This window comes from Ruditapes philippinarum, unplaced genomic scaffold, assembly GCF_026571515.1.
Source record: "Ruditapes philippinarum isolate M1 unplaced genomic scaffold, ASM2657151v2 ctg1286_1_1_1_1, whole genome shotgun sequence".
NCBI classification, from domain to species: domain Eukaryota; kingdom Metazoa; phylum Mollusca; class Bivalvia; order Venerida; family Veneridae; genus Ruditapes; species Ruditapes philippinarum.
In genome coordinates this window covers 112,226-126,283 of record NW_026863092.1, presented here as the reverse complement: position 1 = coordinate 126,283, position 14,058 = coordinate 112,226, and the positions used below count along the sequence as shown (strand labels likewise).

At 36.6% G+C, this 14,058-nt stretch overlaps 1 protein-coding gene across 1 annotated transcript in view; it reads left to right on the top strand.

Moving 5' to 3' along the window:
* The window catches only part of LOC132721124 (serine-rich adhesin for platelets-like), a 78,502-nt gene that overhangs the window by 11,221 nt on the left and 53,223 nt on the right, over nt 1-14,058 (top strand). The window contains exons 3-5 of the mRNA XM_060705379.1: nt 5,401-5,509; nt 6,379-7,087; nt 7,584-13,216. Coding sequence (XP_060561362.1) covers nt 5,401-5,509; nt 6,379-7,087; nt 7,584-13,216 — 6,451 coding nt within the window. The remainder of the gene's footprint in view (nt 1-5,400; nt 5,510-6,378; nt 7,088-7,583; nt 13,217-14,058) is intronic.

Below are 14,058 nucleotides of genomic sequence, written 5' to 3'. Positions count from 1 at the left end.
AACAAATAATAACCTTTAGGTAACGAATTACACGAGCAAAATGATTGTTTCTAAACAAAATGTTTTTCATGCGTATAAAAATGTTACCCTACCCCACCCACTTTTAAATACTTATTAATTTAATACGACAAATAGTGTATATGAAAAGATATAAATGTCTTGCTGCCAAAATATCGAGGATGTCAACACACAGAGTCGTAGTGTTACAATGTTAGCTTTTAACAAAGTCAAAATAACATTAGGTTTTAAGCAAGCATAAAAATTGTACGGACTCGTTCGTGGTAAATGTATATCGTAACACTTACCACCTCTTAAACCATTAAAATGATACGGCTATCTGCAGATGATCACATACTTAATCCAAAGGAACGTTACATCGGGCAAGTACAAAATAGTACCAGTAACTCCATGGTTTGGCTGTCAGTTAAAACTGATCCCTTCTCTTAAAGGCCGACTGTTTCAACAGCACATTAATTTTGTCTAAAGAATCTTTATCGAAAACAGCATAAGCATTGGAAAAAAATAAGCTTTTAGTTCCTTACATAAACATATTAAATAATGTTAAAAGGAAACAAAAAATGACCCTACTGGCGTTTGATCCCACGACCCTAAGTTAAAATAAAGTTGACAGTAATTGTAGCTTAATTAAAAATACTCTTCAAAGCGGAGGTAATATTCCTTAAAGTGCATTGACTTTGTAAGTTAAAACTTTGTATATGGATACATCTGAATGAGGTATTCCTGTGACACTCATTTTCAGGTCAAAATGTCAAAAGTTACGGTCACTCGGACCTGCAAAAGTTTAAGTATAAATCTGGACTTCAGGTTGCAATCGTGCCTAACATAATGCCCGAAGGGATACCTTAGATTTCCTTCCACCTGCTACACAATAAATTTAACATTGTCTACTCAGTGTCGGTGTGCCTTTAAACACTACAAAACAAACAAACAATCCTGTCAATTAATTGGAAACAGTTTTCGGTAAGCATGATAGAAAAATTTTAAAAGCAAACAAACCTTACACATAAATCAGGTCATATGTGATAAAATTGTTCAAAAGTGTCCTCACCTTTTCACTAAATTGACAAAGTTTTAAGTGATTATGTCATCAGAGAAATGGTGCTAATATCCCGTCTCCAAGATACGTTAAACATTTAACGACATAAATTAAAATTTCTCCACAAAAAGTGTCAGTGTTTCCTGCGTTGAAATTGATAGATGGCGCATAATTTTCTAAGGGCGCGCAAAATCAATTATGTCACACATGCATGAAAAAACTGCACACAATGTAGGGAAAAAAGGTTTAACTATATATTTTTGTTTCGCCAAACGAGTTACATTGAAACGTAAAATTAATCGGCCGATTTAATGCAATCTTTACAAAAGTGTTAGTAAGACTTTTTATCGGATTGCACTTAATGCAAGTTTATTTATTTGTTTTATTTTATTTGGTTTTACGGCACATCATCATAATTAAGGTCATATGCAATTTTAGCCGTTGTTTCCTCGAGCAAGAAACTTTATATTCATTGCTTAGTACTGATTGGTTCCAGGAACGGATTCGAGAATGTTTCAATAAGCTTATAGCTAACAACACAATCGAACTAAAATAAATTTTTATAAACTACCCCACAACAGAAAGTGTCCTTTAAGTAGATTCACCACCCCGCGCGCTTTCTGTTAAAATATAAATATCTATCACATTTTGTAAAACAAGAAAAGGCCTTTACAATGAAATTATAAATGCAAAATAACCATTCAAGCTAAAAATCCGCGAACGAGAGACACGCCTCATATAGAGCGGATCAAATACTTATTATCAAAGCCGCGTACTAATCCCCTTGAACAAACTCTAATTTCTAGCAGAATACCACCTTTGTATGGTTTCATAAATTTGTCTGTATGTGGACATGAAAAACAATAAAAGAGATGATCTGGACACCATACTGATTGTCACTGTTCGGAATCAAACGTGTTAGTTATCGTATTATCGTACATACAAGTCGTTATAAAAATACGCATAAGCCTTTTTTCACAAATCTCTCTGAACTCTAATCAGTTTAATATTAACTTTTAAACAGCGATACACTAATTGTTAAGATGCGTATTTACTCATGACTGATGTTAGGAGGTGTTTATCTTTATTTTATTGGTTCCGTTAGTACATAATTAGGGCATAATGCAGGCAGGGTTGGTATAATGGTAACCAACTATAAGTAACTTGTTCAAGTAATGGTCTGCATTAAAGCTTTTGCACGACGACAATAACATTGGCTTTTGTTTAGTATCCTAGTCATACCAACGCCTGGTGACTTTCTTATATGGACTTGACCAGCTTCCATTTTCGGAACTGTAGTTTATAAATTGTGGGATGTCAAAAAAAATCAGCCAGCTGTAAAGAGCATGCTCAGGCTGCATGAATGCAAGTGACAAAGGCTAATTTAGGTTCCAGACGGATAAGGGTTAAAACACTAAATAATACGCCGACGACTTTTCATTATCTTTTGAGCATATTTCTTCCATAAATTACTTACAAAAAAAAAAAAAAAAAAAAAAAAAAAAATAAATAAAAAAAAAAGAAGAGCCCGGCCGGGTGATACTCCCCGAAAAGGTTTTGGACACAGGAAAGTACACTTTGTAGTTTCAGAGTTATGTCCCTGGAAAAAGTTCAAAGTGCAATAATTCCAAAATTGGACAAGGCAGAGATACTGTTCTTTGCACTGCACTTCTAATCAATGCGATCTATCAACCTAAAAAGTTTCTTGTTGATACTTCTTATGGTTTCCGAGTTATGTCCCGGACAAAGTTCAAAATGTAAAAATGAACAAAGGGCAATAACTACAAAATTTGGCAAGGCGGAGTTCAAGTTCTTAAGCACTTCATATTTACCCATTGAGATTTATCTACCTACAAAGTTTCATGTTGATATCTCTTGTAATTTTAGAGTTATTTCCCGGACAAGATTATTTTAAAAGGGGAGATAATTCCAAAATTTGGCAAAACAGAGTTATCTTTATTTTGTAATACACTTTAACTCAATGAGATCTATCTAACAACAAAGTTTTATGTTGATATCTCTTATACTTTTAGAGAAATGTCCTAGAGAAAGTTTAAAAAGGAAAAACTAAACAAAGGGCAATAACTACAAAATTAGGCTAGGCAGAGTTATTTTCTTATGCACTACACATCTACCTATTGAGATATTTCTACCTACAAAGTTTCATGTTGATATCTCTTATAGTTTTACAGCTATGTCCTGGACAAGATTTTCCTAAAAGGAGAGATAATTCAAAAATGAGGCTTAACAGAGTTATGGTTCTTTTGCACTGCACTTTTACTCAATGAGATCTGTCTACCTACAAGGCTTTATCTTGATATCTCTTATAGTTATTGAGTTATGTTCCGGACAATGTTCAAAGTGTTAAAATTAACAAAGGACAATAACTCCAAAATTAGGCAAAAAAAGTTATGGTTCTTGTGCAATGCACATTATCCCATTGAGATAATTAAGGGGGGATAATTGAAAAACCAGGCAAAATAGGGTTATGGTACTTTGACACTGCACTCCCCCTCAATGCCCTCTACCACTGTATGAAGTTTAAACAAATTATCTCCAAGGGTTTTCAAGTTATGCTCCGGACAAGACAACGGACGGACAGACGGACGGACGGACAAGGTGGCGACTATATGCTCTCCCTTCGGGGAGCATTTTGTTTGTTTGTTTGTTTCATTTTACGCCTTTTCCCAACAGTATTTCAGTCATTTAGGTGGATAGTTTCCTAACCATCGTTCCTGGAGAGTTACACCAGTACTAGACTACCTTCGGGGAGCATAAAAATAAAAAAACAACATTAAACAAACAAAAACAATTAATACTAAATATCCGCACTTTTGAGACTTTTCTTAAAATTAGATATTTCTTGTGTAGCATTGGAAAGTAGTACTTGACCAAGTTTATTATGCCCCCACCCCTTTAGAAGAGGGGAGGGGTACTGTTTCGCTAATGTCGGTCGGTCTGTCTGTCCATCGGTAGAGCATATGGTTTCCGTTGATTATCTTAAAACTATTTATCACAAAGTTTTCATATTTCACATACTGATTGGTCATAACTAGTAGATGTCCCTTGTGATTTTGGGGAAATTAGGTCAAAGGTTAAGGTTACATTGGCCTTAAATCACAGAATGGCTTCCGTGCATTATCTTGATTTTTTTCCACAAAGTCTTCATATTTACATACTTATTGATCACAACTAGTAGATGACCCTATTGATTTTTGGATCACTACGTCAAAGGTCAGGACATGGGGCATTAAATGTCAACATGGTTTCTGCAGATTATCTTGAAAACCATTTAGCACAAAGTCTTTATTTTTCACATATTGATTAAGCATATGAAGTAGATGATCCCTATCAATGTTAGGGTCACTATGGCAAAAGTCAAGGTCACAAAGGTCTTAAATATCAGGATGGTTTCTGTTCATTATCTGGAAAATAGTTTATCATAAAGTCTTTATATTTCACATACTGATTGATCAACTAGAATATGTCCCCTATTGATTTTGGGGTCACTAATTTATAGGTAAAGGTTAAACTAATTTATAGGTAAAGGTTAAAGGGGCCTTAAATATCAGAATGGTTTCTGAATGGTTTCTCATAAATCTTGAAAACTATTTATTACCAAGTCTTTATATTTTATATATTGCTTGGTTATAACTAGTAGATGACCCCTATAGATTTTGAGGTCTTAAGGTCAAAGGTCAAGGCCATTGGGACTTTTGTCTGTCTGTCTCTCTGTACGTGGGAAAACACATGCTTTCCGCTGATTATCTTAAAATATTTTATCACAAGTCCTCATTTTGCATAAATTAATTACTCATAACTAGAAGATGTCCCCTCATGATTTTGGGGACACTAGGTCAAAGTCAAGATCGTAGAGGCATTAAATGTCAGAATGGAAACTGCTCATTATGCGTATGATAGCTTATTCAGTTTCAGGTCATATATTGGTCATTATTTTTCTTTTTCTATAAATAAACACTTCCACGTACTCATTTATGGGATGTTTCTATTATGATAACAAAGTTACCAATAATATGAGTCAATGTTTAGAAATGGGGGCATATGTGTCAAAATCATTATTTTTGGTCAAAGCTGACCACATTATTTTACATAGTTTATATAGGAGGAATTTTTTTTTCTTCTGATTTTCCAATAACTGCAGGATTAAGGACAACGATTGTTTTTAAATCTAAATTGCATATCATAATGATTGTGTTGCTTAAATTATGTCCTACATTCGGTAACCTATACGATTTAATGTGATGGAGATGTAATGGAGATCGCAAATATATTTTAAAGAATACTATAATGTTCTTACTTTTACATTTTTTTTCTTTTTAAAGGGTTTCGTACTTCATGGAATAACGTCAGCAAAATGTACGAACAGAATGGGTTCTAGTACGGGATTTATACTGGCAAGAATGGTGCTTGCTGTGTTGTTACTGTTGCCCCGTGAGTACAATTCTGATAGTCCATAAGTTGTTTATAGTTCAATGTTTTAATTCTAACATTTTCCCAAGTTTGTTTTATTTTGGTAAAGGGCGGCTGTGCGTATATGAGGATATGAATAAGTAAAGATTAATTCTTGTCCGGCATTCTCTTAAATCCTCATATAATCATTTATACATTTTGTACCATGAAATTGTCATGAAGGGATTGATGCTTGATTGTTTCTAAACTTAGGATTGAAAATCATCGTGTGCTACACAAATTAATACAAAGAATACAAGACAGATATTTGCAGGTACATTACTTAAAAAATGTCTAAGAGCACCTAGTATGCCCCCTTTAAAAACGCAAATATATATTGTTTTTTACGTGTGTCTGTCCGTCTGTATATACAGCGAATTTTGTCCGACCAATGGCTAGAGAACGCTTTGTTACACATTCATATTATTTGATGAAAAAGTTGGCCAGGAATAGTGGAACACTATAGATTCAGAGGTCAGTTGGTCAAAAGGTATGGCATCACTAAACGATTATCCGACCAATAGATAAAACAACGTTGACCTAAATTCCTACTGTAAGGTACGAAGACTAGCCATGATTTGGACACCCACCGTGACTTTGACCAATAGAACGTATGTAATCAGCCACAATTATGCATTTCCTTTGATGACCAGAAATGACTAGTAAATAGTTACTGTTTATTTCGGGGTCAGTAAGTCAGTAAAAGGTCCAAGTTCACTGTGTTTATGACTAATGAAAGCTTTTGTGAGCAATTATTGAGAATTGTTTGATTTCATGTAAAGGTTTGTTATGACTAGTAGATGACCCCTTTGACTTTTATATTTTTTTCTAATTCATTTATTTCATGACAGATGATGTTGCGGACGCTGCAAACACTGCAAACACATCTTCTACTAATTCTTCAATAACTACCGGCTCGACATCCACTAACACTGCTTCTACTAACGCACTTACAAAAAAAGATGGTGTTGGATCTTCATCGTCGTCACTTGACACAACTTTAATGTCAACAGCTACTTCTAGCTTAAATGTTTCCTTTTCAGTACATAACATAAAATCTACTGACACTGATGATAAAAGTTTAGTATCTGCCACTGCATTCACAATTACGACGGAAAGTGAAGCATCCAGCAAAAAAAATACCGTAAATCATGGAAGTACAGCATCAAAAATTGTAACCGATTCTATTTCAGACAAAGAAAACTCTAGTATTAAAACATATATTACTCCTACCCAACGAAGTAAAACTTCAAATTGGGTTTCTTTAGAAAGTCTAAATTCTAGTAATACATCTAATATAACTCCGGATATTAAAGCAGATATCACTACAAACAATTTAAGTACAGACAGTGCATCATCAAGTACAATATCCATAACAACTCCAGACACTACATCTAACATTACAAAAAATACCGCACCCTTGACAACCAAATCTAGCACCGGTGCCGATATTTCCACACTAAGTTCAACATCTAGCACTCTAACCGATGTTTCATCCGGCAGCAAAACTTCTGGCACTACAAGTAGCCTTGGTTCAGAACCTAGTACAGTGCATGTCAGGTAGAGCAATACAAAGTTTCAGGGCAATGTAGTGCAATGCTAGTACAGGTATCTCCGCTTAAACGAAAAAAGGAAGTACAACAATTTTAGGTTATTAGGGAAGGTTGACTTCAGGCACCACATTGAGCAAAACCCCAATTAATATAACTCCACGGAAATAAAAAAATATAACTCAGACAGTACATCAACTCAAGTACCATCATGTCCCCATATCAACTCCTAGGAAAAGACATCAAAACCTTACAAAGGACGCTGTGAGTACAAAAGCATACTACGGAGAAACTATCTGGCCTCTTGAGTACATTTGTCTGCCACTCTTGGAAAACAAACTACGGAAGTGCTGCCTCGAGTAACATTGTCTACATTTGACTAAAGGAACAACAACCTAGAGGTTACTTCAAGCATTACAAACCCAAGCACTGCAACTAATATAAATCAATATATTACAGCAAATATCACTACAAATGATGTAAGTACAGACAGTGCATCATTCAAGTACAATATCTATAACAACTCCAGGCACAACGTCTAACATTACAAAATATACCACACCCTTGACAACCGAATCTAGCACTGATGCCGATATTTCTACACTAAGTTCAACATCTAGCACACCAACAGATGTTGCATCCGGCAGCAAAACTTCTTTCACTACAAGTAGCCTTGGTTCAGAACCCAGTACAGTGCCTGTCACTGTAGACAAACAAACTTCAGGCAATGTTGCCTCTAGTACAGTATCTTCCTTAACGGAAGGAAGTACAACATCTAGGACTATTACCGAGGTTACTTCAGGCACAACAGGCTCTAGCACAACAACTAATATAACTCCAGGCAATAAAGAAAATATAACGATAAGCAATGTAGGTACAGACAGTACATCATCAAGTACATCATCCATATCAACTCCAGGAACAAAGACATCAAACATTACAAAGGACGCTGTGAGTACAGAATCCAGCACTGTTGCCGATATTTCTACACAAAGTTCTGCATCTAGCCCAACAAACAAGGGTACTCCTGGCAGCAAACTATCTGGCACTACAACCAATCTTGGTACAGAATACAGTACAGTGTCTGCCACTCTTGCAAAACATACTACGGAGAGTGCTGCCTCGAGTACATTTTCTACTTTGACTAAAGGAAGTACAACATCTAGAACAACAACCGAGGTTACTTCAAGCATTACAAACCCAAGCACTGCAACTAATATAAATCAATATATTACAGCAAATATCACTACAAATGATGTAAGTACAGACAGTGCATCATCAAGTACAATATCTATAACAACTCCAGGCACAACGTCTAACATTACAAAATATACCACACCCTTGACAACCGAATCTAGCACTGATGCCGATATTTCTACACTAAGTTCAACATCTAGCACACCAACAGATGTTGCATCCGGCAGCAAAACTTCTTTCACTACAAGTAGCCTTGGTTCAGAACCCAGTACAGTGCCTGTCACTGTAGACAAACAAACTTCAGGCAATGTTGCCTCTAGTACAGTATCTTCCTTAACGGAAGGAAGTACAACATCTAGGACTATTACCGAGGTTACTTCAGGCACAACAGGCTCTAGCACAACAACTAATATAACTCCAGGCAATAAAGAAAATATAACGATAAGCAATGTAGGTACAGACAGTACATCATCAAGTACATCATCCATATCAACTCCAGGAACAAAGACATCAAACATTACAAAGGACGCTGTGAGTACAGAACCCAGCACTGTCGCCGATATTTCTACACAAAGTTCTGCATCTAGCCCAACAAGCAAGGGTACTCCTGGCAGCAAACTATCTGGCACTACAACCAATCTTGGTACAGAATACAGTACAGTGTCTGCCACCCTTGCAAAACATACTACGGAGAGTGCTGCCTCGAGTACATTTTCTACTTTGCCTAAAGGAAGTACAACATCTAGAACAACAACCGAAATTACTTCAAGCATTACAAACCCAAGCACTGCAACTAATTTAAATCAATATATTTCAGCAAATATCACTACAAATGATGTAAGTACAGACAGTGCATCATCAAGTACAATATCTATAAAAACTCCAGACACAACGTCTAACATTACAAAATATACCACACCCTTGACAACCGAATCTAGCACAGATGCCGATATTTCTACACTAAGTTCAACATCTAGCACACCAACAGATTTTGCATCCGGCAGCAAAACTTCTTTCACTACAAGTAGCCTTGGTTCAAAGCCCAGTACAGTGCCTGTCACTGTAGACAAACAAACTTCAGACAATATTGCCTCTAGTACAGTATCTTCCTTAACGGAAGGAAGTACAACATCTAGGACTATTACCGATGTTACTTCAGGCACAACAGCATCTAGCACAACAACTAATATAACTCCAGGCAATAAAGAAAATATAACGATAAGCAATGTAGGTACAGACAGTACATCATCAAGTACATCATCCATATCAACACCAGGAACAAAGACATCAAACATTACAAAGGACGCTGTCAGTACAGAATCCAGCACTGTTGCCGATATTTCTACACAAAGTTCTGCATCTAGTCCAACAAGCAAGGGTACTCCTGGCAGCAAACTTTCTGGCACTACAACCAATCTTGGTACAGAATACAGTACAGTGTCTGCCACTCTTGCAAAACATACTACGGAGAGTGCTGCCTCGAGTACATTTTCTACTTTGACTAAAGGAAGTACAACATCTAGAACAACAACCGAGGTTACTTCAAGCATTACAAACCCAAGCACTGCAACTAATATAAATCAATATATTACAGCAAATATCACTACAAATGATGTAAGTACAGACAGTGCATCATCAAGTACAATATCTATAACAACTCCAGACACAACGTCTAACATTACAAAATATACCACACCCTTGACAACCGAATCTAGCACTGATGCCGATATTTCTACACTAAGTTCAACATCTAGCACACCAACAGATGTTGCATCCGGCAGCAAAACTTCTTTCACTACAAGTAGCCTTGGTTCAGAACCCAGTACAGTGCCTGTCACCGTAAACAAACAAACTTCAGGCAATGTTGCCTCTAGTACAGTATCTTCCTTAACGGAAGGAAGTACAACATTTAGGACTATTACCGATGTTACTTCAGGCACAACAGGCTCTAGCACAACAACTAATATAACTCCAGGCAATAAAGAAAATATAACGATAAGCAATGTAGGTACAGACAGTACATCATCAAGTACATCATCCATATCAACTCCAGGAACAAAGACATCAAACATTACAAAGGACGCTGTGAGTACAGAATCCAGCACTGTTGCCGATATTTCTACACAAAGTTCTGCATCTAGCCCAACAAGCAAGGGTACTCCTGGCAGCAAACTATCTGGCACTACAACCAATCTTGGTACAGAATACAGTACAGCGTCTGCCACTCTTGCAAAACATACTACGGAGAGTGCTGCCTCGAGTACATTTTCTACTTTGACTAAAGGAAGTACAACATCTAGAACAACAACCGAGGTTGCTTCAAGCATGACAAACCCAAACACAGCAACTAATATAAATCAATACATTACAGCAAATATCACTACAAATGATGTAAGTACAGACAGTGCATCATCAAGTACAATATCTATAACAAGTCCAGGCACAACGTCTAACATTACAAAATATACCACACCCTTGACAACCGAATCTAGCACTGATGCCGATATTTCTACACTAAGTTCAACATCTAGCACACCAACAGATGTTGCATCCGGCAGCAAAACTTCTTTCACTACAAGTAGCCTTGGTTCAGAGCCAAGTACAGTGCCTGTCACTGTAGACAAACAAACTTCAGGCAATGTTACCTCTAGTACAGTATCTTCCTTAACGGAAGGAAGTACAACATCTAGGACTATTACCGAGGTTACTTCAGGCACAACAGGCTCTAGCACAACAACTAATATAACTCAAGGCAATAAAGAAAATATAACGATAAGCAATGTAGGTACAGACAGTACATCACCAAGTACATCATCCATATCAACTCCAGGAACAAAGACATCAAACATTACAAAGGACGCTGTGAGTACAGAATCCAGCACTGTTGCCGATATTTCTACACAAAGTTCTGCATCTAGCCCAACAAGCAAGGGTACTCCTGGCAGCAAACTATCTGGCACTACAACCAATCTTGGTACAGAATACAGTACAGTGTCTGCCACCCTTGCAAAACATACTACGGAGAGTGCTGCCTCGAGTACATTTTCTACTTTGACTAAAGGAAGTACAACATCTAGAACAACAACCGAGGTTACTTCAAGCATTACAAACCCAAGCACTGCAACTAATATAAATCAATATATTTCAGCAAATATCACTACAAATGATGTAAGTACAGACAGTGCATCATCAAGTACAATATCTAGAACAACTCCAGGCACAACGTCTAACATTACAAAATATACCACACCCTTGACAACCGAATCTAGCACTGATGCCGATATTTCTACACTAAGTTCAACATCTAGCACACCAACAGATGTTGCATCCGGCAGCAAAACTTCTTTCACTACAAGTAGCCTTGGTTCAGAACCCAGTACAGTGCCTGTCACTGTAGACAAACAAACTTCAGGCAATGTTGCCTCTAGTACAGGATCTTCCTTAACGGAAGGAAGTACAACATCTAGGACTATTACCGAGGTTACTTCAGGCACAACAGGCTCTAGCACAACAACTAATATAACTCCAGGCAATAAAGAAAATATAACGATAAGCAATGTAGGTACAGACAGTACATCATCAAGTACATCGTCCATATCAACTCCAGGAACAAAGACATCAAACATTACAAAGGACGCTGTGAGTACCGAATCCAGCACTGTTGCCGATATTTCTACACAAAGTTCTGCATCTAGCCCAACAAACGAGAGTACTCCTGGCAGCAAGCTATCTGGCACTACAACCAATATTGGTACAGAATACAGTACAGTGTCTGCCACTCTTGCAAAACATACTACGGAGAGTGCTGCCTCGAACAAATTTTCTTCTTTGACTAAAGGAAGTACAGCATCTAGAACAATTACCGAGGTTACTTCAAGCATTAAAAACCCAAGCACTGCAACTAATATAAATCAATATATTACAGCAAATATCACTACAAATGATGTAAGTACAGACAGCGCAACATCAAGTACAATATCTATAACAAGTCCAGGCACAATGCCTAACATTACAAAATATACCACACCCTTGACAACCGAATCTAGCACTGATGCCGATATTTCTACACTAAGTTCAACATCTAGCACACCAACAGATGTTGCATCCGGCAGCAAAACATCTTTCACTACAAGTAGCCTTGGTTCAGAACCCAGTACATTGCCTGTCACTGTAGACAAACAAACTTCAGGCAATGTTGCCTCTAGTACAGGATCTTCCTTAACGGAAGGAAGTACAACATCTAGGACTATTACCGAGGTTACTTCAGGCACAACAGGCTCTAGCACAACAATTAATATAACTACAGGCAATAAAGAAAATATAACGATAAGCAATGTAGGTACAGACAGTACATCATCAAGTACATCATCCATATCAACTATAGGAACAGAGACATCAAACATTACAAAGGAAGCTGTGAGTACAGAATCCAGCACTGTTGCCGATATTTCTACACGAAGTTCTGCATCTAGCCCAACAAACAACGGTACTCCTGGCAGCAAACTATCTGGCACTACAACCAATCTTGGTACAGAATACAGTACAGTGTCTGCCACTCTTGCAAAACATACTACGGAGAGTGCTGCCTCGAGCACATTTTCTACTGTGACTAAAGGAAGTACAACATCTAGAACAATAACCGAGGTTACTTCAAACATAACACACCCAAGTACTGCAACTAATATTACTCCAGATATCACAGCAAATATCACTACAAACAATGTTAGTACAGGCAGTATATCATCAATTTCAATATCCACAACCTTTATCTTTACAACCAATATCACACCAAGACGTTCAACTAGCACTTTGCAATCTTCATCATTTACGAAGGACACATCTAACAGTACAGGAAGTACGGTAGCGACCAGCGTATATGCTTCTATATCTACGACACATACTTCTGGAAATCAAGCTTCTGCTATTTCAAACATCGTTTCAGGTTTATCATTATTGATTTATTTTATGCTTTGATAAATTGCCTACTTTTAATACGTTCTTAGGTTGCAATAAACACATTTACTGCTGATTATATGTATAGAATAGAAAATATTATTTGTAACCATAACATTCTTTGATAATGTTCTTACGTCCCTAAAGGGGGATTAAATGAGAATTTTGCAAAAACAGGAAATTCACAGAGGATAATTTATACAAGTATTTTTTTCTAGAAATACAAGCTTTATCTACATTGAGTGATATTAAAATTATATAAATTATATTTCATTAGTGGTGGTAGCCACAAGTGAAATACGATAATTTTCATATGACGAGATGAAAATAAATCATGTATTCTGTTTATTATATACTTTTATGGGACCTTACAGTGCATCAGACGTATCCTTTTGTTTTGTGTATTGGCTGAATTAAGAAGAAAATAGTCCGATAAGACACCAGTGTAAATACTGAAAATATGCTTCACTCTGGGACGGAAGATAACTTTCTGTCCCAGCTTCACTAAAGCTAAAGTGAAAAAAAATATTTCTTTACATTAAAACATTGAAAATACGGCAATATTTCCAATTATTTCATTTATGAGTATATCATAAATTCCGTGATGATATGGTTACAAATTACACTTTCTACATATAAAGTCATAGCCTGCTTGCAGCTACTGAATATCTACGCGACCAGTGTTGACCACAATCAACCGGCACAGTCTGGTTATGGTCTAGTAGTAGTCCACTTGTCGCTATTCAATCAGTACATACGTAATAATTTTCCTTAAAAAGTGATTTTTTTCTCAAGATTTTCTCATATTTTCACTAGCAATTTCTAAAAAAT